The sequence below is a fragment of the Loxodonta africana genome, chromosome 4 (genome assembly GCF_030014295.1).
Source record: "Loxodonta africana isolate mLoxAfr1 chromosome 4, mLoxAfr1.hap2, whole genome shotgun sequence".
Lineage (NCBI taxonomy): Eukaryota > Metazoa > Chordata > Mammalia > Proboscidea > Elephantidae > Loxodonta > Loxodonta africana.
In genome coordinates, this window is record NC_087345.1 from 10,021,234 (window position 1) to 10,047,411 (window position 26,178).

Consider the following 26,178-nt stretch of genomic DNA (forward strand, 5'->3'; position numbering starts at 1 on the left):
ATTATTAATGGATGTTTGGAGCTGTTTTTTCTCATTTTGAGTCGTGCCACATCAGCAAATGAAGGTCCCGGAAGCTTGACTATATCCACGTCATTAAGGTCAACTCTACTTTCAGGAGGCAGCTCTTCCCCAGTCATCTATTGAGTGTCTTACAACCTGGGCGGCTCATCTTCCAGCACTATATCAGACAATGTTCTGCTGCTAGTCATAAGGTTTTCACTGGCTAATGCTTTTCAGAAGTAGACTGCCGGTGTACTCATGAGGAAACTTTACAAAGATCAAGAGGCAGTTGTTCGGACAGAACAAGAGGATACTGATTGGTTTAAAGTCAGGAAAGGTGTTTGTCAGGGTTGTATCCTTTCACCATACCTATTCAACCTGTATGCTGAGCAAATAATACTAGAAGCTGGACTATATGAAGAAGAACAGGGCATCAGGATTGGAGGAAGACTAACTTTCACTTAAAGCACAATAAAAATTATTAAAAAAAAAAAAAAGATTGGAGGAAGACTCATTAACAGCCTGGGTTATACAGATGACACAACCTTGCTTGCTGAAAGTGAAGTGGACTTGAAGTACTTACTAATAAGATCAAAGACCACAGTCTTCAGTATGGATTGCACCTCAACATAAAGAAAACAAAAATCCTCACAACTGGACCAATGAGCAACATCACGATAAACGGAGAAAAGACTAAAGTTGTCAAGGATTTCATTTTACTTGGGTCCACAATCAACAGCCATGGAAGCAGCAGTCAGGAAATCAAAAGACGCGTTGCATTGGGTAAATCTGCTGCAAAGGACCTCTTTAAAGTGTTGAAGAGCAAAGATGTCACCTTGAAGACTAAGGTGCGCCTGACCCAAGTCATAGTATTTTCAGTCGCATCATATGCATGTGAAAGCTGGATAATGAATAAGGAAAACCGAAGAAGAATTGACGCCTTTGAATTGTGTTAGCAAAGAATATTGAATATAGCATGGACTGCCAAAAGAATGAACAAATCTGTCTTAGAAGAAGTACAACCAGAATGCTCCTTAGAAGCAAGGATGGCGAGACTGCGTCTTACGTATTTTGGACATGTTGTCAGGAGGGATCAGTCCCTGGAGAAGGACATCGTGCTTGGCAGAGTACAGGGTCAGCGGAAAAGAGGAAGACCGTCAATGAGGTCGATTGACACAGTGGCTGCCAACAATGGGCTGAAGCATAACAATGATTGTGGAGATGGGTCAGGACCGGGCAGTGTTTGGTTCTGTCGTGCATAGGGTCGCTATGAGCTGGAACTGACTCGACGGCACCTAACAGCAAACAACAACAATATACTCCTAGTTGCTCTCCCGCTAATGAGACAGCACACTCCTTCCCTCCACTTGTTTTTGGTTTTGTTAACAGTATACTCTGGTCAACTTTTTTTTTTTTAATTTGTTTTTTGTTGTTAAGAATACACCTGATGAACTTCTTCCAGAGTCCCGTGTCGCCCTGCTGTCACGCCTCCCTGCTTTTGCCTAGACTGTTCTCTCCACCTGGACTTACTTCCCCACCCCAAACCCTCTTTAAAGGAGCTCTGGTGGCTCAGTGGTTACTAGCTTGGCTGCTAACCAAAAGGTCGGCAGTTTGAATTCGCCAGCCGCTCCTTGGAAACTCTATGGGGCAGTTCTCTTCTGCCCTATAGCGTCGCTATGAGCCGGAATTGACTCGATGGCAATGGGTTTAGTTGTTGGTTTTTTGGTTCAGCAGTTAAGCACTCAGCTGCTAAATGAAAGGCTGGGGGTTCAAACCCCCCCAGCAGCTCTGCAGGAGGAAGACCTGGTGATCCGCTTTCGTAAAGATTATGGCCTAGAAAACCCTATGGGAGAGTCCTTCTCTGTCACATGGGGTCACTGTGAGTTGGAATTGACTTGAGGGCACCCAACAACAACAACCCCCCTTTTAATCTGGCCAGCCCTACAGGCTTGTCCTTGCAAACTGAGCTTGGATGTTACCTCCAGGACACCTTCCCTGTCCTCCGCACCTCCTCCAACCCTCTCCTCCTTCCACTGAGCCCTCCTTCCAGCCACGTGGTGCCTCCCTCTCACCAGCTCCAGGGAACATTTACATCGAACATTGGTATTTTGGCATCTGAGTGGGGTGAGCCTAAATTTAGAGGAATCCAGGAAGATAGGTAGCTTCAGACCTAGTTAAAAAAACAGGTATTTGTGAAGTAAACAATTGATAATGAGGTTGGAAGAAAGCTTATTTGTTTTCAATTCCTGCATAAAGTTATCTGCCATTTGGCCGTCTCAAAACAAGCTAGTGTTTGAAAAGTAAAAGAGAAGCTTTTTAATGACAAAACTGATGGAGCAGAAAGAGGTAACCATCTGTGTCCTGATTTTGACGTATGATCAGATTGTCAAATACTGAAAATAATTTTTCCTGCGCTTAAAAAATAGTCAGCATTGTACCTCAAAAACATTACAAAAAAAGAGAACACGCTTTACCAAAGAAGAGATGCAGATGGCAGACAGGCACAAGAAAAGATGCTTGATATCGTTAGACATTAAAAAACAAACTAGCAGTGTGACAGTGGCGGTGAAGTCAGGTCCCACTCGGGGCGACCCCGTGGGTATCAGAGTAGAGCTGTGCTCCCTCGGGTTTTCAATGACTGGTTTTTGGAAGTAGATCACTAGGCCTTTCTTCCAGGGCACCTCCGGGTGGGCTCTGCGTTCAGGAAATGCCAGTTAAGATCACACTGTTGCGTTTGTTAGTTGCTGTTGAGTCAGTTCCCACTCATGGCAACACCATGTGTGTCAGAGTAGAGCTGCTCCGTAGGATTGCCAAGGCTATGACCTTTCGGAAATAGATTGCCAGGCCTGTCTTTTGAGGTGCCACTGGGTGGGTTCCAGCTCTCAACTAGTTGATGGTAGTCAAGTGCCTAACTGCTTGCGTCCCCCAGGGCCTCCAGTCACAATGAGTTATTGCTCTGTACCACGTGCAATGACAAAAACAAACAAAAAACCCTGACAATGCCAAGTGCTGATGGAAACACAAAAGGGTTCAACCACTTTGGGTCACAGTTTGGCGGTTTCTCATAAAGTTAAGTGTACACTTCCTTATAGCAGCTCCACGCCTAGGTGTTGACATAAGAAAAACTAAAACGTGGCCACACAAAGACCTGTAGATAAATGCTCATAGCCTCTTCATTTATAATTGCCCCAGATGGGAAGCAACCCAAATGTCCTTCAACAGGATGAACAGAGAACACTAGTTAGCAATCAAATGGAATGAATTACTGATATAGGTAACAACAACCTAGACCAGTCTCAAAAGCATGATGGTAAGTGACAGAAGCCAGTCACTAAAGGGTACAGACGCCAGTCACTAAAGGGTACAGACTATGTGGTTCCATTTACCCTGGACATCCTGGAAAAGGGACAAAAATCTGACCAGTGGTTGCCAAGGGCTGTAGCAGGAGGGGATGGAGGAATTGGCGGGCGATGGAAACTTCGTAGACCTGGATCATGGCCATGGTTATACAACCCTATACATCTGCCCAAACCGCTCTAAGTACGTGCCTGTGCATTTTACAGAGTGTAGATTATATCCCAGTTTAACAAAGCAGCTGTAATGACTGCAGCACCTCACTCAGGGACGCGGACGGACAGACTGCTCTGTCACTGGTGGTTTGTGGAGGTGGGGACAGTGGCAAATGTCCTGTGTGTGAATTGGAAGTGATGGCTGTCTCGAGCCCATATGTCGCCTTTTCATTTAACAAAGGGCTGCAGGGCAGATGTTGCATCTCAGTGCCTATTGTCACAAGCGCCCCCCTCTCGCTAGGCTCTGTGCTTGGCCACCCTGTCTCCTGTCCCCAGAAGTGGTCACAGCGTGGGTAGCAGCTCTTCTGGTGGCACAGGACCAACCAAGAGCTTGCATTTCAACATGTACCGCGCGTGCTTTTGAAACGGTAGTTCCCGTATTCATCGCTGCTTTTCACATTTCAGTAGTTGTCGTTGAAATATGAACAACAGCTACTGATATGCTGATGGCTTGTGCCAACTTGCCAAGAAATGCCCTTTATTTCCCCCTAAATCTTTCTCCAAGGGTTTTGAAAAATCAGAGAGGTGGGCGGGCCTCTGGAGGGCCAGAAATCTGTTTTGCTCTGATTACTGGTTTGAATACTGTTGGTAACAGTGAGATGGAGGCTAGATGTGTCAACTGTTGAGGTTAAATTAGGGCTGTGATTCCTTGCGCACTGAGGTGTGTGTTGTTGGGTTAGTTGGTTGTTTCTTCTTGCTGTATATTTCAAAATGGCAACAAGGCCCTGTTTGAAGGGAAGCTAGCACATGCTGTCCCATCCAGCGAGTTGTGAAAATGCTGTGCCTCCCCCAGAAGGGTTATTGACGGTGGATGGCCACCCAGGCTCGGCCTATGTGTGTCCAGGAGCTGCTGATGGCTTTTCTTGCTGAGGAGTAACAGCTGGGCCACATCTGGGGTGAGAGGCTGTGGAGGGGCAGCAGGCTGGCTGGAAATCACATGGTGTCTCTCAGGCTCTGGAGGGGGCCGCCCAGGCCAGCCAGCATCCAGGGGCCTTTGCTGTTCACCAGGACTCTGGTTCCCCTAAGAGTGGCCCATCAAGACGTCTGGCCTCCAGACAGCCCTACCTGGAGGGCCTGCAGCCCCTCTACCCCTTTGTGTGTTTTCAGGCAGGGCCCCATGGGTTCTGGTCCTTTGAAGATCTAGTCTCCCTCTTTCTGGAAGAGCCCCCGGCTAACTCACTTCTGGCCCGGAGGAAACATCAGGTGGTTTGAACTCTTGATAAATCAGAGTTAGACAGTCTGCCCGGTTTGTCTCTGCAACCAGTATGGCAGACAGAATAGGACCCTTTTCTGCAAAAGCAGGGGCCTGGGCCACCCTGTTTTTCAGGAACTTTCACAATGACAGTAAACAAAGATAAAATGCTGAGCGCGATCAACCGGACAGAGGGACTTTTAGGAAAGGTAAACCTGACAAAAGCTTGGCTGAGATTCTTGAAGACAGTGAGAGGAAAGGGGTGAGACCATCATCTACTGTTTTCTGCCTTGTCTCCCCTGGGTGCCCGAGTATCAGTTAGCTTTTATCAGTTACCTTTTATATCCTTCCAAGTCGCTGATTCAGAAGATGAAACCTATTGAAGAACACTTTGATTTTCATCCCAAATTAGCTATTATCATTTTCCCAGTTATTCTTTTATACTTGAATTTAGATGAGCCAGTCCCTCCTTCTAAGTGTGAAAAAAAGAATTAAAACTCGCCTTGGGCCTTGGCAAAGCAGGTAGGCGTCTGAGGCTTGCTAACAAGGCTGTGCGAATGAGAGCCATTTGCAAAACTGCCTTCAGCGCAGCCCAGCCACTGGCGGTGGGAATCGGGCAAGCTATGGAACGTCGCTAAGCCTCGGTTTCCTTGCCCGTAAGATGGGGATGGCTATTCCTACTTGTGACGGTGGTAGTGATATTTGTGGGGGCACAACACCTGGTGTGGCGCCTGGCACACAGGAGGTGCTCAGTAAGTTGGAGACCAGGCTGATTGCTGTAATTGGGAGGTAATAATAACCCAGCAGGTGATGACATCAAATCAGGAGCCACCTGGAAACCTGCATGTACTGATAATGACCAAAATGCCGTGAGCCAAGAGAGCCTGTGGTGTTAGTCATAAGATCATGTTACTAAAATAATTATTTTTCTGTTAAAAAAAAAACCTTATTCTTAGGCGTCATCTGCTCTGGAAAGCAGTCCCTTTGGGCCTTGCTCAGCCCGCAGTTCCCTCCCTCCTAGCCTTCCCCATGCTGGCCTGTCCCCTCCCTGGCCTGCAGGCTCCTAAAGGGCAGAGCTGGCAGGTTGTCCCCTCCCTGGCCTACAGGCTCCTGGAGGGCAGGGCTGACAGGTTGTCCTCTCCCTGGCCTGCAGGCTCCTGGAGGGCAGAGCTGGCAGGTTGTCCCCTCCCTGGCCTTCAGACTTGTGGCCCAGCACACAGCCCTCACGGCTGGGAGCACTGAGGATCTCCGATTGGCTAATAAACCAGGCGGGCTTGTTGTCTGATAAGCAGGGCGCCTCTCAAACAAGGGAAGAGGGAAGTCAGAACACGACCCTCGGGGCGATCGTGACCGCAGCCTGGCTGGCATGGAGGCCATCTGGGTGGCAGCGAGGGGCAGGCAGTGGGCTGTGAGCCCCACACTCACATCGTGTTCTGTGTCCCAGGTCGGGAACTACAAGCGGACGGTGAAGCGGATTGACGATGGCCACCGGCTATGCAGTGACCTCATGAACTGCCTGCATGAGCGGGCACGCATTGAGAAGGCCTACGCCCAGCAGCTCACTGAGTGGGCCCGGCGCTGGAGGCAGCTCGTGGACAAGGGTAGGGAGCTGCCCGCTGACTGGTGCTTACCTGCTAGCTGGGGACTCTGGGTGAATTGCTGACCCTCTCTGGGCCAGTTTCCTCTCATACACACAGGGCAAGGGTGGTCTCACAGATCCGGAAGGGACTGTGGTTTCTCCTGGAGCAGCAGAGTGCGTGAGCCCGCAGACCCAGGCTGTGTGAGCACCACCCCCCGCTGCCCTTTCCTGGGGGACATAGGGATGCTCTCTGCAGACAGCACCCACGTCCCCTGTTCAGTCCTCGTTGCCCTGAGGACACGCCTACGCTTGCCATTTTAACTCAGGACAGCTCCTTAAGGGCCAAACACTTGAGTAAGTTCCTATCAAATAAACTCAGCACCTTGGCTTCTGACGCCCAAACCCATACCCAGTGCCGTTGAGTCGATTCCGACTCATAGCAACCCTATAGGATAGAGTACAACTGCCCCATAGAGTTTCCAAGGAGCGCCTGGTGGATTCGAACTGCTGACCCTTTGGTTAGCAGCCACAGCACTTAACCACTACGCCACCAGGGACTCAAGTGCTGTTTATTTTTAGACTTGGCCAAGCAGCAAATCAGGTAAGACTAGGAGGTGAGATCTGGCAGGGTTTCTGTTTTGAATTTTAAAGGGAAGAACCACAGCTGTTGTGTGGTGGAGGTTTTGTCCCCTTCCCTCCTTGCCATGAAGCCCAGAAGATTCTGAAGCTTAGCCACAGAGTGCTGCCAGTGAATGTGGACCACGCTGCCCAGCAGTAAAGGGCACCTGATGGGTGACGGGATTTCTGAGGGCAGAAGCAGATCAGCGGGGGTTTCTCGGGGTGTGTTTTGGGGCAGGCTCCTCCACAATGACTGGTTGTCCTAGGAACGCCAAAGGGGAAGCCAGGCCCTGGGCCAGGGGCCTGGGAGAGAGTCGAAACCAGATGTCTGTCTTTGCCCTTGGTGCTGGGGTGGAGCAGCCGGCCGTGGAACTGTCTGCAGATGTGGTATTTCTGTGATAGCAGTACTAGGTGACTAAGACAGGCCGTCTGCAGCTGATGCACACAGGGCCTAGCACAGTGCTTTGTCCCGAGCAGGTGCCCAGGGAGTGGAGCAGGCACCCGTGGATGAGGAGGGTGGGGAGATGGGTCAGCCCCATTCAGTAAAGGGGCTGTTCCTAGTGTATTTCCAGCTGGCTCGAGTCCCCCTCTCAGGATCCACCTCTCAACGCCACCCCTTTTCTGCTCAGGACTCGAGACCCTAGAGCACTCTGGGCGTCACCCGTGGAGCCGCATGGCTCTGCAGACCTGGGCAGGGCAGGGCCATGCTCACCTTGTTGACACAGGGATCTGAGGGTCAAGCTTCTGTGGTTGTACTTCTGCTGCCCCCGAACCTAGAGCCACGTGCCCCTCCTCTGTGTCCCCAGGAGCCCGTCGAGGACAGGCCAGGGGCTTCTGTCATAACACGCTCACCCCACCCTACCCGCTTAACAAAAGAGACAGGCTGGACTAAGGGGTTCCTGCCTGAGAGCAGTAAGGAGGGGCGAAGGGACTCAGGCTCCCCCCACCACCGCCACTATACAGAGGTTTAGGTTCCTGCCGCCTCCTCTCCTTCCTCTCCTCAAGGCAGCACATCCATTCTGCCTGAGCCAGGCTCTCAGCTGGCGGGGTCACGGAAGGGATTAAAGTGGCCCTGGCCCTCGGGGGGATGTGTGTGGAGGGAGGGGGCCAGCCCTGGGGCTGGCAGGCACGGGGACTGATAGTGCGGATGGGAGGCGGCCACTGAAGGAAGGGTATGGGAGTGGGCATGTGGGGCAGCCTGCTTCTCGGGCCAGCCTAAGGCAGACTAAAACTTCCAAAATGAAGAAATTGGAGTTTTTGAAGAGCTCGGTGACTTTGAAAAAAGGAAATGCATGTAATTCCCCCACTTTCCCTATAAAAGAACAACAGGGCAGATTCAGCTTCAGTTCCATAGTTTTTCCTCATCCCAGGGAACTGAAAACACAACAGAGCCACTGAGAGAAACACCTGAGACAACCAAAAGGCAGCCAGGCTGCTGGCCTGAGATCCCATCCTAACAGCCGAGGGAGGTTCCCGGCGGGGGTCTCCACCTCAGGGCCGCCCGGTGCTGAGTAACCCCCAGCTTCTCTCCTCCGTCAGGGCCGCAGTACGGGACAGTGGAGAAGGCCTGGATAGCCGTCATGGCTGAGGCCGAGAGAGTAAGCGAGCTGCACCTGGAAGTGAGAGCCTCGTTGATGAACGAGGACGTCGAGAAGATCAAGAATTGGCAGAAGGAGTCCTTCCACAAGCAGATGATGGGAGGCTTCAAGGAGACCAAGGAAGCCGAGGACGGCTTCCGGAAGGCACAGAAGCCCTGGGCCAAGAAGCTGAAAGAGGTACCTCCCTCTTGCGAGCGGCTCCCTGCCTGCCTGCACGGCGGCCCCTCTCCTACACACTGGCCACCTTGCTGCCCCCTACCCACCATGCTCCCCTACCCACACTCCCAGGAATCCTGCCAGCTGTTCTAGGCAGAAGATGCTACAGCTGCCAGAGAAGGGCCCTCTCAGCCGGGAGTCCACGGTGGCCAACCTTTACCCCAACTCTGAGTGCTTCATGGTCACTCTACATGAAATCCTTAGCACTGCCCACTTCACAGACGCAGACACTGAGGCTCAGAGCCACACACCATTCATTGGCAGAGCTCAACTCCCAAGCTCTTAACCACAAACAACACCCCCCACCCCAGCCGTGGAGAAATGCCCCACCCCAGTCGTGGAGAATTGTCTCCTAGAGAGATTTAAATATCCCATTGCGCTAGACAGGTTCATGTAAAATTTTTCTTTCTCTTGCATAGTTTTTTCTCTTAAATTTGCAAATGATACTGATTCATTTTTTCTAAAAGTAGCAATCAAAACCATTGAGCTTTGTCCAGCCTTCATTAGCTGGAGGTCATCATACACCCAACCCAGGTGGTGTCCACAGGCCCGGAAGCCTGGTCTGACCCCTCTCCTCAGGGGAAGCGCCCAGTTCCTTCCAGCCCCGCCCCGCACCCGGCTGTCTCTCTCTGCGCTGCCTTCCTCCTTCACAGAATCACCCAGAGCAGACTTCCGTATCCAGGTTGTAACACCACATGTCCCTTCTTTTCTCATTTCTTGGCTTTGCCTCATCTCCGTTCCCTTTCCTGCTGCCTCTGGTCCCCCAGACGTGTGGCTGGGGAACGTGCTTCCCATTCTGAGGGGGAACTATCTCCCCCTCACAGGCCAGTGCTACAAACTCACCTTTCCTCTCTAGAATGAAATCTGTGACCTTGGCTCGTGTAAGGAAGCTTTTATTAAATAAATATATACACACGTGTGTGTACACATAACGGCCATTTAAAAAAACAGAACATGTGCCCAGTGCTCACGCCTTCCCAGAATATCTCCTGTAGGTGTTGTTGCCTTTAGGACCGTCTTTGTATGTGTTGGTCCAACTGCCCGGAATGCTCTCCTCCAATGCCCACGTTTTGCTCCTGCACGTCCTTCCAATCTGACTCCTCGTCTCCTTACTGAGGCTTTGTCCAGCTCTTCCGTGGCAGTCTCTGACCCACCCACCCTGGTGCGTCCTCTCTCTGCCCTGCTTTTTTTCCTCCTTGCCATTTACTGCCTCTTCAGTTGTTTTTATTGTTGACTCACTTGTGGTATTTGTCTCTCTGTCTGGGGTGTAAGGCTCGTGAGGCCCAGCGTCTTGTCCTACGTTGCACCCCTGGTGCCTGGCACAGCGTGTGGCCCAAAGCAGGCTGCGGTCAGCACCTGTGGAACAAACGCCTGTTACCCTGGCTGCTTTCCCCTCTGTCTTGATAACACAGGCACGTCCTACAGCCTGGGTAACATCTAGAGAAGACTTTGAACCTTCAGAGATGTGACGTTCAGGACCTCGTTCTCCTCCTAGGTGGATGCAGCAAAGAAAGCCTACCACGCCGCCTGCAAAGAGGAGAAGCTGGCCATATCGCGGGAGAGCAACAGCAAAGCCGACCCGTCCCTCAACCCCGAGCAGCTTAAGAAATTGCAAGACAAAGTAGAGAGATGCAAGCAAGATGTTCTCAGGGTAAGTTGTGCGTGTTGTAGGAAGCATGTGTTTTTATATGTTGAGTGCACGTGCTTCATTTGTTCGTGTATCTGGCATGTAGTCAGCATCTTACAAATGCTAGGTTGTGTGGGTGGATTGCTGGATAAATATCAGGAAGGTCGCCCAGGAAACACCTTTTACCACCACAGCCCATAGTGCCTACCTCACGACTAGGTACAGGAACCAGGTGCTGGGGACACAGGGGAGGTGATGATTCCTGTGCTGGGGGGAGGAGGTGGTAGGGCAGCTTCCCAGTGAGGGCTGACAGGGACGGATGCAGGCGGAGAAGCAGGAAGGTGTAGCTTGTGCAGGGGCACGGAGGTAGGAATGTCACAGTCAGCGGCAGGGAAGTGATGCATCACCTGGCGCGGCTGGTTGTGACGACCTGATCGTCAATGGCCTTGAATGCTAGGTGAGTAAGGAGCTTGGGGTGCTGCTGGCAGGGGCCACCACAGGGGGGCTCTGAAGCCCTGTGAGGGTAGGGCAGGACAGGGTGAAGGGTAGCCGGTTGAGAAGGATTGCTCTGGCGGTGAGCAGCGGGAGGCTGGGGGCAGAGGGGCAGCAGGCCTTCTGGAAGCTGTTGTGGCAGCCCAGGTGCTCCAAGTGCACAGGCGAAGATAGAGGGATCGTTGAAGCCAGGTGAGTGTGGCTGGGAAGCCCGGTGCACGTGACCTGAGGGAAGGCGAGGGCTGGGCGGGGCGGGTGGTACAGCTGTCCTGCCGCCTGGGCAGTGACAGGCCACTGTGGGCAGAGGCTATGGGATCTCAGGGTGGTGGATGGCGGCTTCAGCCAGGAAGGGACAGTGACCAGGCGGAGTGGCCTTCTGGTGCCCTCCGTCTTCTCCATGGAGGGGCAGTTCTGCACCTCAGAGGGTTACTAAGAAGATCAAATGAGGTGATTCTATAGAAGCTCTTTGTCAACTGTCAAGTGCTCGCAGAGGTAGGTTGGCATTCTGCCTAGAAGGTTTCATTGTCATGGGATTTAAAAACTAGTCCTAGGTGCCTTGTCATTTGAAAGGAAGTAAGGTCCCAGCTCGGCCCCCTCCCTTCGTTGCTCTGTTGTAGGAGGCTAGGGGGAGGGTACCGGTACTTGGGGCCTGCCCTGCTCTGGTGTCCTCAGGGGAAGAGATTCTCGACCTGTCTTTGGAGAAGGATGGAATGAAGTGCTAGAGAGAGCTGCACTCTGGGGCCTGGGCATGCAGCCAAGGGGGAGCAGGGGCCCTGAGTTGTTGCTCCCGCCAGCCTTTTCAGGCTCAGGTGAGCTTTGCTGTGCCTTTGTGAGTTAGGGGATGTCACCTCTGTTTTGTGAATGAGGAAACTAAGGTCAGAGAGTTTCCACCATGAGTCACCCAGTTATGTCAGAGCTGGGAGATGTGAGCCCAAAGCCTGGCCCCTTCTCACTGCCCTTGCTGCCATCAGCATGGTGGGGGTCATCTATAGCAGAAGTCTTCACTCGGGGCACATGTCGGCATCCCTGAGAGCAGGCCCACTACCCACCATCTTTGGGGCCTGGGCCAGGAATTGGGGGTTTTGGAGCAGCACGGGTGCCTCCCCTGTGGGGCCAGGAGCCTGGGACTGTGCTGGTGCTGCTACTGAGTGGGAGAACCTGGGCTCGAGAATCATCAGGCTGGGCGGCCTTTGCCAGGATCCCAAGGACTCAGGTGCCTGGAGGAAAGAAGAAGCATCTCCATACAGGGGGGGAGGGAGGGGGTCACGCTTTACAACCACCCAGAGCAGAGATGCCACAAAATGGTTGTTCTCAAAGAGCAGGGCACAAGATCAGACACCGCCTAGGAAGGAGCGTGGTGGCAGTCTTGGTGCCCACGAGTGCTGAGCTCTGAAGGGGCTGCCCCTTCCCCTGAGTCCATCTGTTTGGGCCTTGCTCCAGCCAAGAGGCAGGGCAGATGCCGAGTGTGATTTGCAGTTTACAGGTGTAGGGGCCGGGGCTTGAACTCATGTCTGCCAGACTTCAGAGCGCATGCTCTTTGGAGTCTGGAGAGGCCTGGAAGGTAGACGGCTGGTCCTGCTCCTCAGTGAGGTGTCCTGGAGGCTTTCCCTGAGGATGGCATCAGTGGTGTAAATGCATTCGAGATGAGTTTCGGGGGCCTGGCTGTGTGTGGGGCGGTGAGGAGGTGTTTACGAGGTCCAGATTGGGTGGGGGCACTTCATGAGCAAAGGTAGGAGTGAGTCCTCTAGGCTGGAAACTGAGGGGTGTACAGGAGACAGAGTGAGGGCCTGAAAACAGTCCAGGGCACCCCTGGGATCCTGGGCTGCTGGGTCACAGCTCCTTACTGTGCTTGTCCCTCCACAAGTGACCTCAGGTGGCTGGTTCGGTTTTGTCACCTGATGAGTAAGTCAGATGCTGATGGAGGCAGACGTGGTCAAAACAGACCAAGGGCACTTGAGGAGCAGGGTGATGCGGAGTCCGGCCGGGTTCCTCATGGCTCACCGTGCCCAGCTGCTCAGCACTTCCTGGGCAGCTCCTCAACACCTCGGCGCGTCCAGGCGTCGCTCTGACCCGGGCTTGTAGTGTCGCACCAGCAAGTGCGACCTCACGCTTCGCTGGAGGGATTGCTGCCTGTGAGTCTCAGAAGTAGAGGCTCAGTGTGTTAATTTAAAAGGTGTAAATTTAAAAAGTACAATAATATAACAGAACTCAGATGTGGGGAGGAAGGTGGTGTGGGTGGAAATGTAAAATGTACTAATTTTGCCATTTGTTTTAAGTGGTTTAGAGAGTCACTGGATACTATCTGGAGATGTGAGTGAAGAAATACAGGCTTAAGTATGTTTTGTAACTTACAAAATTAACCTCTAAGTGTAAAGATGGGAGAAAAATAATACGTGTAAACTATATAGAAAAAGAAGCTGTAACGAACACATGGAAAATCAAGGGCATGATATAAAATAAGACTGGACGTATGTCCTGTAAATTGTTACAGACACATCTGAGACAGAGTGACCTGGAAAGGCTACAAGGAAAGGTAAACAGACTAGGGAGTCAGCGCCGGCAGGGAAAGCCAGGGGAGCGGTATCCATGTCAGATAGAATTGGATTCAAGGCCAAAAGCGCTCAGCAGGAGGGAAGCAGTAAAGGGCCCACTCCGAGCTCAGGGCCAGCTGTTACACATTTCATGCCCAGGAGGTCCCAGTGTCCAAGTGAATGAGGATGCGCAAGGCGTGAACGCACAGGGGGCTCCAGGTGTGGAGTGGGGGCAGACCCTGAGCCAGCCTCCACCCTCCTTGCCCCAGCCTCAAGGCAATAGGCCAGGGCTGTCCAGCGTGCAGGGGAGCAGCCAGCGTGCCCATTGGGGTCTGCTCGGGAGGCCTGTGTGCCACCTTGGCAGGTTTCGATGCTCTCTGCTGGCCCAGGTTGCTGTTGTTTGAACGGTGTTGCTGTACCCCCAGCCCTACCCCAGATGGCACCCATTGCCCAGCCTCTGCTCTGGCCCCCACTCCTCATGCTACCCAGGGGGGCAGAGGCAGGGCGGGGTGGTTTACCCCTTCTGATGGCAACCTTCATCTTCCCTTGAGCTCAGGCCTTTTCTAAAGCCCAGGTTTGGTTGCCTCACTCTTACAAACCTGTGAGGACTCAGTTTGCCTCCATGACGCTGGGGCTGTGCACTCGGCCTGGGCTTGCCACCTGTCTTCTCTGATCATTGATGATAGAGAAGCATTGGCTAACAGAGACTCCCACTCTGAACCAGTCTGCCAGGCCGTCACCTTAAAGACCCAACAACCTCGCTGTGGTGACCTCCCTCCAGATGAAGGCTCAGTTTAGCTGGATTCATTTTGTACCCAGGTGTGAATGAGCAGGTAGTGGTAACTCTCTTTAGTTAAAACTAATTCCATATAAGCAAGAGCCTATCATCAGAGAGCAGATCCCAGCCCTGCATCCTCCTGGGGACCTGCCTAGCCCCTGGAACTTAGCTCGTAGCACCAGCGTTGGCTTTGAACTTGCCTGTGTCTGCCTCCTGGCCTGGGAGCAGACTGCCTGGCTACTCCAGGGACTCCCCTTTCCAAGTCCAAGCCAGGCCTTCCTTTCTGGCCTACTCTTCCTCCTTCCCCTAAGATACCTCATGTTCCATCTGGGCTAAGGGCTCTGCAATGTCTGGTCTCCCCGCTTTCACTTCTGCCCCCTTGTAACTCCCACTGCTGTAGTCTGACTCCTCCTCCAAGGCCCACAGGACCCCTCCTCCAGGCAGCTGGTCCCCCCACCGGCTCCTTGGCCCTGCCACACCTATCCGAAGACCCTGCATGCATCCTATGTAACCTGGAGTCGCTGGTGGTGAGCTGGGGGCTGCAATGAAATTAACCTTCATCTGCGGTACCTGCGTTTTCTTGTAGACCAAAGAGAAGTATGAGAAGTCCCTGAAGGAGCTGGACCAGGGCACCCCGCAGTACATGGAGAACATGGAGCAGGTGTTTGAACAGTGTCAGCAGTTTGAGGAGAAACGCCTGCGCTTCTTCCGGGAGGTTCTGCTGGAGGTTCAGAAGCACCTAGACCTGTCCGCTGTGGCCAGGTACGTTCCCTTTCAGCTAGAAAACGTGCCACAATGAAGCCAATGGCCATGGGCTTTATCATGAGCTCCGTGGCTGCTCTGGCAGGCTTCAAAGGCAGCGTTTTTCCCACCGTTATTAAGTGCTTCTGCTCTTCCAGCCCTGCTGCGGGCCTACCCTGCAGCTGCCTAGTTGGCCTTGCCACTGGCCTGCTGCCTGTCAGAGGTCTGGCTGTGGCCTGAGTGCTGGCCTAAGCAGGACATCCTCTTGTCAGGAGACAAGACAGGGTATGCTCTGGCCAACTCCCTGTCCAGGTCTAGGCCAGATGCTGGGATCAGCTGCAGTCAGGGCATGGCAGGGTCCACCTGATTCCTGGCCTTACCTTCAGGCCCTTTGTGGAGCCCTGGTCACCGAGAACGCTTGCTGCTGCTTGGCTCCCGGCTCCTCTGGTCCAGGCCCTCGGCGGCAGCACAGACCATTACTTGGAGGCTGTGGTAGTTCTCCCTCACTTTCCTCATCTTTGGTCCGGACGATGCTTTCACCAGGGCAGAGGTCCACGTTAACCAGGAATGCAGACTTCTGTCGTCCCAGGGCAGAGCCGTGTAGAAATGAATCACAGGCCAAGCTCGTCCTTAATGGGAAACCACATCCCCTTTGTCTCCTGTATAAACAACATCAAAAGCAGCAATCACGGCACGCCTACTCTCTCTGCCGCCATTTAGTTCGTCTTTATGACAGTCTTGTAAAGTCGGTGCATTACATCCCACTTTACTGATGAGGAAACTGAGGCTGGGTGAGGCTAAGGGGTTGCCTGAGGTTACAACACAGCTGGAAGGGGCAGGACCTTGTGTGGCGCTCCTCTGTGCATGGCCGTCCTGGGTCTGCAGGCCAGACTGCATGCTCCTGGTCTCACCTGGTCCTCCAAGCCTCCCTGGGAAGTAGTTGCACTGTGCCTGCTCAACGGAGGGGAAACTAAGGCCCAGGAGGGGTAAATGACCCCCTAGGACACAGATCATAAGTGATAATGCCTGCTCCAGCAGTGACACGCGCTCCTGTCCTGCACAGTGAGCCCCCTGGACCGAGAGCTGGTTGGAGCTGCTGAGTAGGGGCTGTCCTCCACCCCAGGGGTGGTGGGCTCTGTGGCCACCACACCGCTGGGTGGCCTTAGCTACCTGCGTTGGCCTGTCTGGGCGTAAACCTCTGGCTTCTCTGACGGTGGTAGGGGGTGCTTAGATCCTTTCTGATACTCTAATTTTATTCTCCTCACTTCTGGACTTGATTAACCTTTCATTTCCACATGGATTGGTGCCCCATGTGGCCCACCTGCTGATCCCCCTCCCTTTTTTTTTTTTTTTTTAATAATTTCCTTTTTGTCGTTGAAAATATACACAGCAGAACATGCAACAATTCAACAGTTTCTACATATACGATTCAGTGACACGGATCCCATTCTTCGAGTTGTGCAGCCATTCTCACCCTCCTTTTCTAAGTTGTCCCTCCCCCATTAACATAAACTCACTGTCCCCAAGCTTCCTGTCAAATCTTTGGAGTTGCTCTTGTCGGTTTGATCCTATATAGATAGTTCTTAAAAGAGCACCGTGCTCAAGGCAGACATTCTTGTACTAGTTAAGCTAAACTGTTGTTTGGTTTTAAGAAGACTTCAGGAGATATTTTTGGCTTAAGTTTTAAAGATTATCTCAGGGCAGTAGTTTCAGGGGTTCCTCCAGCCTCCACGGCTCCAGAAAGTCTGGATTTCCATGAGAATTCAAAATTCCGTTCTGTGTTTTCTCCCTTTTGGTCAAAGATTCTTCTATGGAATCTTTGATGAAAACATTCAGTAGTGGTGGCCGGGTAGCATCCAGTTCTGGTCTCATCTGCCGGTGCTGTTTATATTCCCTGACACAGAGCAAAGCTTGTTTGTTGCCACCTGGCTTAATTCAAAGTGAGCTTGTCAGAAGCTGTGGCTCCCCATGCCCTGGTGGTCGACTTGCCCAACTCTGTGCACGTCACGGCCAGCTGACTGTCCACCGAGTAGGGAGGGCCTTCCTGGTCTGCATTTGTGGGGTTGACCTCAGGGTGGCTGCAGGTCCTGGTGCCTGCTGGTGGCCTGGCCCTGGGCTGGGATGAGTGATGTCTGCTCCCTGCCTCCCAAACCAGTCACGCCTCTCTCTGTGATTTAGCTACAAAAATATTTACCAAGACCTGGAACAGAAAATCAAAGCTGCAGACGCGGTGGAGGACCTGAGGTGGTTCAGAGCCAACCACGGGCCCGGCATGTCCATGAACTGGCCACAGTTTGAGGTAAGAGGAGCCACGGCACCCGTGACGCTCATTGGCACGGCAGGGGCGGGGCCTGCAGAGCTTCAGTTAGACAGTCGTTCTGAATGTCCTGGACTCTGAGTTGTTGGTTGCCCTGTTCACTAGGCGGCCTTTATGTATAGCTGCCGTACAAACCAAGTTGTGTTTAGAGTCCCAGGGGACTACAGGCATTGCTGCCAGGCCTCTGGATTCCAGGAAGGATGTAGCTGAGGACGTCTGGCTGTAACTTGCTGACGGGTGGCACTCCCCCCTGGTTCGAGGCCCCACCCTGCAAGATGGTGGCCTGAGGGGTGGCCAGGAAGGGAGAGGCTACAGTGTACACCAACCCGGCCGCTCCTTGTTTGAAGGCTAAGAAGAGGGCGGCTCTTCTTAGCCTTCACACAGAGCTTTTCTTTGCTTCAGACAGTAAATTCAATGGGTGTGTTCAGGGTTACCGTATTTTTACACAAATAACAAGTGTGTTGTAAGTTTTTTGTCGACCGTGCAGCACCCCTGACTATTTCCGTAAGCAAGCTATGCCATGTGTTATATGGGCAGGCACGTTATTTTCGGTAAAATACGATCACTTTTCTCTTTTTCCCATTTTCATGGGTCTGAATCTGCCAACATCTTTGCATGACAGAATGCAAGGGCCTGGGGATCACGGGGCTGGAAGAGTCACCAGGCCCCACCTGGAGCCCTGATGGTGGGGCAGAAGGCAGTGGCCCCAAGTCCTGCCATCCCTGGTGTCTGAAGGAGGCCTCTTCAGTGGCAGGGGCTGGAGTGCCTGGGTGTCGACTGCGTCAGGCCAGGGTGGGGAGGGCTCTGTGGACTGGGCCGTGGGGCTTCACCCGACTGGGTGGGGTCAGAGCCTGGGCTACCTGCACCACTTAGCAGCTGTGCGGTGAGGTGCAAGGCCCCGGTTTCGTTCTCAGCCAGCTGATGTCAGGCAAGAGAATAATCACTTAGACAAATAGATGACCTGGGTTTGGAGTCAGGAGTCACATTTGCCCTTTTTGTGCCTCAGTTTTACCGTGTGTGAAATGAGGATGACGGTAGCACCTGTTCCCCCAGGTTGCTGGGAGCTCAGTGACCTGGTCCTCACCAGGTTATCAGCCCAGAGCCTGGCCCAGAAGTAGCAGCTGTTGTTAGGCCCACCACACGGAACCCTCCTTGGTCCCTTCCTAGCCTGCAGGTCTGTCAGTCCTCCCCCTCTGTGCTTCTCCAAGTGACACCAAGGGTCCCTGTAGCCGAGCACTCCTGTGTCAGCCCCTGTTGCTAGCAGGAGGCCACAGAGCAGGCTGTTCCTGCTTCCATAGAGGATGGGGAGAAAGCAGGGGCAGGGCCTCCCCAAGTAGGAGTGGACCTTGGGGAACAAGCACAGCAGAACCTCCCACCCCTGCGGTGATGGCATATCAATGGGTGGGGACAAGGGTTTGTGTCGCCTCCTGTGCACACAGCAGGATTTAACCCTGCACAGGGCACTTACCACTCTGGGCAGTGGCAGCCCAGGAAGTCACCCGCAAAGTTCTGCCCTGCACATTCCCCCAGAGGGTCCCCTTAGAGCTGCCCGTCATTGCGGAGAACAGAGGACTGGCAGGAAGGCCTTGACAGCTCACTAGGGTGGGGCCGGCAGAGCCCAGGTGCTCGCGGCTCTTACGGGGTCATGCGTGACTTCCTTTAACGACATTGTTTTTCTTTTCCATGCCACAAGGATGAAGTAAGTTTCTACTTTATGGCTAACTCATTAAATTCCCAAGCTTATGTGGTGTGGGGGCGTGTGTGTGTGTGGTGCTTCACAGCCTAGTTTTGGGGATGTGTGTGGGTTAGAGACTAGTAGCCGGTGCTTCTTCTGTTCTTGGGGTTGTTAACAGCTGCCCTTCCCTCAGGATCCATCTGATGTGGATCCTGTCAGGCCCTGGGAGCCCCCCATCAGGGCACGTTTTTACTCAAAAAAAGGTCATCATAGGGAACTATGAGGCTCTGATATCGTTCTCAGCCAACTTCTGTCAGCCAAGAGAATACAAACAGATGACTGGATTTGGAGTCAGGAGCCCAGGTCTGCCACCACCTCTGGGTGGACAAGTCACCTTTTCTTCCTGGGCCTCGGTTTGCTTATCTGACAAATCGACAGGTTGGACGTTTGCTTGACGTAGCTAAGGTGGCACTTAACCTTGGAGTGCTGTAACCACACACGAGCAGAGCTGTGGGCTCAGCCGCGCCAGGTTTTATTAATGTTGTTCAGTAGTGGGTGGAAATGGGAGGGAAGGAGAATGCACTTAGCAAAAAATACACACACATACACTTTGCTGGAGGGCCTAGTCATTGTCTCCCTTCCTCCTTGCCCCGATTCCCTCCATTTTCCAAGGGAGTTGATAAAAGGCTGCTCACAGGCTGGGAAATGGTAACCCATGGTAGAGATGAACAGGCAGACTCCCTTCACTTTGAAGGTCACAGCTCACTGTCAGGTTACAAAGGAAGAGCTCCAGGGCACCACAGTCATCAGGGGGGCTCCTGCCCCATGGGGACGTGGTGCTCAGAGCCAGCTCTTGTGATGCTTTATTTCGGCCCTCTTGTTGGGCAGTAGCTTCTGAGCCCTGGTTTTATGTGCAGTCCTGGGTTCTGCAGCACTTAAGGCCACGGGCACCTGCTCCACCAGGCGCCTGAGCGGGCAGCTCCTGTCCACTTTGGAAGGCTCCAGGGACCCCAACTGCTCCTGCCACCTCACAGGCCCACCCCGGCCTGAGGAAGCCAGAGGCTGAGGGCCAGGGTGGGCAGGGCTGGGGCTGGGACACAGGACCCCTGGGTGTTAGCCCTGCCCTGTCATTGTCCATCGTGTTCCTGGGTGGTCGAAGCTGCATCTCCCGGGAGGCTGGGCCAGAGCTGTAAACGTGCCACCTCCAGGTGTTTGGGTCACAGGTGGATGTCAGGTGTCTGAGGTCTGCTGGGAGCCAGCAGAGGTGCCGTAGACTGGGAGGCTGAGCGTCACTGACCATGCGGGGAAACTGTTAGCTTGCTGGTCTGGGGTTCTAAAGCAATGTGGGTTCCAACACAATTTCTCTCCCTGGCACTGTTGCTCAGGAGTGGTCCGCAGACCTGAATCGAACGCTCAGCAGGAGAGAGAAGAAGAAGGCGGCCGACGGTGTCACCCTGACGGGCATCAACCAAACAGGTGACCAGTCTCTGCAGAACAAGCACAGCAGGTGAGCCCCCAGTGCTTCCCTGGTCCTAGTGGGCAGCCCAGTCCCCTGGGTTACCTGCTTGGGCCTGGGACACTCCCAGGTCAGATACTTTGGAGAATTCCATGGGGCCTTGCAGGGACCCCTATAGGCATCTTTCCAGAAGCTCCCAAGGCCGTCTCCAAGGAGGCTCATCTTTCTGCCTGGATGTGGAGCTGCTGAATATCCAGAGGGAACCTTTCCCACAAACATATGTGCTTCATGCCCCAAGTGAGGGGAGAGCTGGTGGCAGGTGCTAGTCATTACGTGTCCCCAGGGGTGGTGGTAGTGGCTGCCCTGTGCCAGACACTGGCGGTGGTTCCCCATGTGTAGGTTCAGGGGTTCTGGAGAAGTCTGTACTCTGAACACTGGCAGTGGTACCCCCTGTGTGGGCTCGGGTGTCCTGGGAGGCCTGTACTCAGGACACTGGCAGTGGTTCCCTCTGTGTCAGTTTGGGGGTTCTGGGGAAGTCTGTACTCTGAACACTGGCGGTGGTTCCCCCTGTGTGGGCTCAAGTGTCCTGGGGAGGTCTGTACTCGGGACACTGGCGGTGGTTCCCCCTGTGTGGGCTCAAGTGTCCTGGGGAGGTCTGTACTCGGGACACTGGCGGTGGTTCCCCCTGTACGGGTTCGGGTGTCCGGGGAAGGTCTGTACTCTGAACAGTGGTGGTGGATTCCCTGTGAGGGCTTGGGTGTCCTGGGGAGGTCCGTACTCAGGATACTGGCGGTGGTTCCCTCTGTGTGGGCTTGGGTGTCCTGGGGAGGTCCGTACTCAGGATACTGGCGGTGGTTACCCCTGTGCGAGCTCAGGTGTCCTGGCGAGGCCTGTACTCAGGACACTGGTGGTGGTTCCCTCTGTGTGGGCTCGGGTGTCCTGGCAAGGCCTGTACTTAACTTCCTGTGCTGGTGTCTGAGGGGGACATGAGAGGATTGTCAAATGTCCCCTTTTTCAGGTTACCTCCTTGCTGAGAGTGTTGGTTACTTCCAACCTCATTGCTGAAAATGAGTTGTGGATAGAAGAGGTGGGGCTGAGGTCTTTAGAACCTTCTGGAAAGAGCATACTAGGCAAGGCCTATTTCTTGCGTCCGAGACTAAGAGCACACAGCCACCACCATGCAGACCATTTCCTGGAAGCCCTGTCTGCCCACAGGCAGGCCCAGGCTCAGAGACCTCATGGACCGTGCTTGGTAGTCATGCCCCACATGACTGTGGCTTCCTGGGAAGAACCGGCTGGTTCCCTGGGTGACAGGGGCTGGCTATCACTCAGCAGGCAGCCTGAGCAGTCAGGCTCTGTCAAGTGACTTGAACAGTAAGCGCCACCTAGCGGTCAGGCCCGTCCTCTGTGGCTGGAGTGAGGGGTGGGAGCAAGGCACCACCTCAGAGGTGGCTCTGGGCCTCTTGACAGGCCAGGGCTGTAAGAGTTCAGCTGCCCAGCACCAACTCCCTCTCAGAAAAGGACCAAGGAGGGAGGAGGGCCTGGTGGCCTCAAACACACGGCCTGGGTGCAGGCAACAGGCAGGCTTGGGTCCAGTGCCCCTTGCAAGGCCTGAGGCAGATGAGGCGCTTGCTGGCACTTCAGGGACACCAAGCCTCCTCTCCTGGCTCTGGGGCGGTGGGCGCTCTGACTGAGCTGTCTTCCAGTGCTGTGAGTGCTCACTTCATGCAGCCTGGGGAGGCCCACCCCGTGACTTGGTGTCAGCTCCATCAGCTCGTAGTGGTGTCCAGGGCTCTCTGGGGCCTGTCTCTGCCTTTACGTCTTATGCTGGCATCTGTTACAGCAGCTGCACCTGCAGTGGCCATCCACCCCTTGGCTGTCCGCCCTTGGCCAGATCTCGAGCAGGTTTCTCTCTGGTCCCTGCCCAGGGCCCAGCGCATAGTAGGCCGTTGTTGATAGAGTTGAACGGATGAGTGTTCTCTCTGGAGCACAAAAGGAGTCCTCCTTTTTTCCTAGAAAGGGCTGCTCAGTAGACCCTGGTCCTGATTTTGGAAGCTCCAGCCCCAGGAGGGGCAGGGGAACAGGCTGCTGAGCCCTCTAGTTCTCAGCTGTGGGGTCTAGAGAGCTCAGATCATCTGCGCTCAGCTGTGGCCTGGGGCTCCTGTTCTGGAGAGACCCCCAGCAGATGATGCAAGGAGGGAAAGTGGAAATCTTCTCTCTCAGGCACTTTAAGAGTGTTGCCAAGTGTTTTAGTAACGTAACTCTTCTGTTCCAACAATGTAGCCTCCTCGCTCCAGGGCAGGCTGGTCTGCCCTCCAGAGCCGGCACCATGGTCCTGCAGTGGGAGCCAGGGCTCCCTGCAGAGCAGGTCCCCTGAAAGCTCTCTCTCTCCCCACTAGCAACCTTAGTGTCCCGAGCAACCCCGCGCAGTCAGCGCAGTCACAGTCCAGCTACAACCCCTTCGAGGACGAGGACGACACAGGGAGCACCGTCAGTGAGAAGGAGGACATTAAGGCCAAAAAGTTGGTGAACGAACGCTCCCCCTCCTCTCTCCCCCTCTCTGTCCAGGGCTCTCAGGGGCTCGCCCCTCGGCACGAAAGCATGCATGAGGCCCTGCAAGAGGGCACCGCGCGCCTGGCCCGTCTCTGGCTTCTCCATCCTCTCGGGGAGGGGCACCCGCTAACACTCTTTAGTTGCTTTTTCTCTGCCCTCCATTTAACCCTCATCAAGGCCCTGGCACCGCCATCACAGAAGACAGCACCTGACGGGCGCCATGTGGGTGGCATCTCTGCCAGCTCGCCCCCGTGTGCCGGGTGGCTCATGAATGTGGACATGGCATGAGTTCTCTCCGGGGCCTGGCTTGCCCCTTCAGAGAACCTGGCCTTGGCCGTGACAGCAGAGGGGCTATACTCCTTCGGAGGAGTTCTCAGCTCTCGCACCGGGCTGCCGCGTCCACCCCTCCGGGGGCTGAGGTTCCGGACTAGGGGCCAGCCCCTGGCTGAGGCTCCTGTGCCAACCGCTTTATTGCAGTGTGAGCAGCTACGAGAAGATCCAGACCTACCCCACGGACTGGTCAGACGATGAGTCTAACAACCCATTCTCCTCCATGGATGCCAATGGGGACTCAAACCCATTTGACGAGGACACCAACTCGGGGTTGGAGGTGCGGGTCCGAGCCCTTTACGACTACGAAGGGCAAGAGCATGATGAGCTGAGCTTCAAAGCTGGTAGGTGGGCCCTGAACACATCCTGGACGGTTGCTTCCAGCCTGCTGGGGGAGGTTTTTAGGTCTGTTAGATTTTCTGCTAGTTTCATTTGTGGGCCTTTTCCTCCGAAATTTCAAACATAGCAGATGCTGAATGCCAAAACTTAGAAAACAGTGAGGCACCCTGGGGCCTTGGCCCCGAGACGCCTTCTCTCGCCTGAGCTGAGGCAGGGACAGTAGGGCACCAGGCGGTCACTCTGAAGAGGCCCAGCTGGAGAGGCTGTTTGCCAGGACCTCCCCAGGCCCCCGGACGCCCTCTGGAATTAGCCAGCCCCCTCTGCAGGGTCCTGGAGGGACGCGTTTCTCCAGAGGCTCCCAGCTGGCGGAGAAGCCCGCGGCACAGCAGTGGCAGAGCTGAGCCCCCCACGTGAGCCCCACTGGGCCAGGCAGGCCTCGTCTCAGAGAGCACCTTTCCAAGGCTTTTCCCCGCAGCCTGCATTTTATTCAGAGTCCCTGGGTGCTGCAGACATATGAATGTGCTCGGCTGCCAACCAAAAAATTGGGGGTGCAGGTCTACTCAGAGGCGCCTCAGAAGAAAGGCCTGACCACTTCTGAAGAATTAGCCGCTGAAAGCCCTGTGGAGCGGTTTCACTCGCCACACGGGGGCTGCTGTGAGTCAGAACCAACGAGATGGCAGCTGGTTTCCCGCTTTGTAGACACACACATGTTTTATACACACTGTCTTAAGTTTCTTCACGCTGCTATAACAGAAAGACCTCAAGTGGGTATTAACGAACAGTAGTTTATTTTCTTACAGTTAGGAGGCTAGAAGTCCAAATTCAGGGCGCTGACTCTGGGACAGGCTCTCTCTCTCTCTGTTGGCTCTTGGAGTGGGGGCGGGAGTCATCCCTTCTCAGCTCCTGTTCCTTGTTCCTGGGCGGTCTTCCTGTGTATGGCATCTTTCTTCCCCCATCTGTGATTACATGCTTCAGTGCCTAATCTGCTCTTTCAAACCTCAAAAGTGATTGGCTTAAGACACTCCGAACTCAGATATGGCCTTGTTAACATAATAAGGAAATCCTCATTCCCAAGTGGGACTATGTCCACAGGTATAGGGGTTACGGTTCCAACACATACTTCAGGAGGACACAATTCAGTCCATAACACACAGCTACCCACACACCCATGCACATGTTTTAAACACACGTTTTAGACATACCTACTCCCACAAATGGAAACCCTGGTGGCATAGTGGTTAAGTGCTACAGTTGCTAACCAAAAGGTTGGCAGTTTGAATCTGCCTGGCGTTCCTTGGAAACCCTGTCCTATAGGGTTTCTATTTTGCCCTATAGGGTTGCTATGAGTCAGAATCAACTCGACAGCAACAGGTTTGGTTTTTGGTTTTTATTCCCACATATACACACATTTTATATATATTTAGCCCATGCACAGTCCCTGGGTGGCATAAACAGTTAAGCACATGAGTTCTATCTAAAAGGTTGGCAGTTCGAATCCACCCAGAGGCACCTTGGAGGAAAGGCCTGGCGATCTGCTTGAAAACCCTATGGAGCAGTTCTACTCTGCACACAGTGGGGTTGGCATGAGTTGGAATCAACTAACTCAGCAGCAACTAGGAATCAACTCAACAGCATCTAACAACAGCAACTCCACACACACACACACACACACACACATTTATACACACCTACTCAGACACGCTATATCAGACAGTGTTCTGTTGCTGTTCATAAGGTTTTCACTGGCTAATTTTCAGAAGTAGATCACCAGGCCTACCCACACACACATACACATTTTATATGTACCCACGAGGAGCCCTGGAGGCACAGTGGTTAAGCATTTGGTTGCTAACCGAAAGGACAGCAGTTCAAACCCACCTTGTAGCATGCTGTGTCTCCTGAGAGGCCAGGCTTTCTCTCTTCCTCCCATCTGTCTCTGCTGCCCTGCACAGGGCCTGGCCCAGGATCAGGGCTCCTTCATAGTTGAATAAACAAAAGATAAATCAAACCTCCCGAACAAACAGCCACGGAGAGATTCCAGAGCAAGACCAACGGCTCCTTCTCAGAGGGTCAGGAGGAGGTGTCCACTGTGTATTAGCCCTGAGGTCGGTGCTGGGGACAGAACGATAGATATGACAGACAGACGTGGTCCCTGCCCCTCCCATGGCTAATAGTCTGACAGAGCAGAATGAGATCAAAGAAGGACGCAAAGGCCACCACAAGTGCTACAGGATACAAGACAGCTGGTGGCTGGACCCCAGTGCAGGAGGGAGGGCAAGGGCTAGACAGGAGCCGGCCAGTGCCTTGTGAGGGGGTTCTCTGCTCAGGCTTGGGACGGGTGGGAGGGCACACGGGCCCTGGGAGGGGGTTCTCTGCCCAGGACTGGGGCGAGTGGGAGGGCACGCATCCTGCAGTATTAATCCTGTGTCTCCGTGGGAGCCATGATGACTGCTTGCTCAGGGTGTGGTGTTAGCCATGTGGGTCTTTAGATCCCTCAGAGGCTCCCCTGATGACAAAGCAGCTTGAGATACAATGTAACAACGAAATAAGCAGGCCTTTGTGCCCCC

At 53.8% G+C, this 26,178-nt stretch overlaps 1 protein-coding gene across 6 annotated transcripts in view; it reads left to right on the top strand.

Annotated features, from left to right (window-relative positions):
• The window catches only part of PACSIN2 (protein kinase C and casein kinase substrate in neurons 2), a 176,594-nt gene that overhangs the window by 148,329 nt on the left and 2,087 nt on the right, over positions 1 to 26,178 (top strand). For 5 of the 6 annotated variants that reach the window (XM_064283413.1, XM_003419804.4, XM_010599290.3 and 2 more), the window contains exons 3-10: positions 6,206 to 6,362; positions 8,498 to 8,733; positions 10,268 to 10,423; positions 14,787 to 14,962; positions 17,120 to 17,240; positions 20,319 to 20,440; positions 22,789 to 22,911; positions 23,420 to 23,616. In XM_064283413.1, coding sequence (XP_064139483.1) covers positions 6,206 to 6,362; positions 8,498 to 8,733; positions 10,268 to 10,423; positions 14,787 to 14,962; positions 17,120 to 17,240; positions 20,319 to 20,440; positions 22,789 to 22,911; positions 23,420 to 23,616 — 1,288 coding nt within the window. The remainder of the gene's footprint in view (positions 1 to 6,205; positions 6,363 to 8,497; positions 8,734 to 10,267; positions 10,424 to 14,786; positions 14,963 to 17,119; positions 17,241 to 20,318; positions 20,441 to 22,788; positions 22,912 to 23,419; positions 23,617 to 26,178) is intronic. The other variant, XM_064283414.1, reaches the window with a different exon arrangement.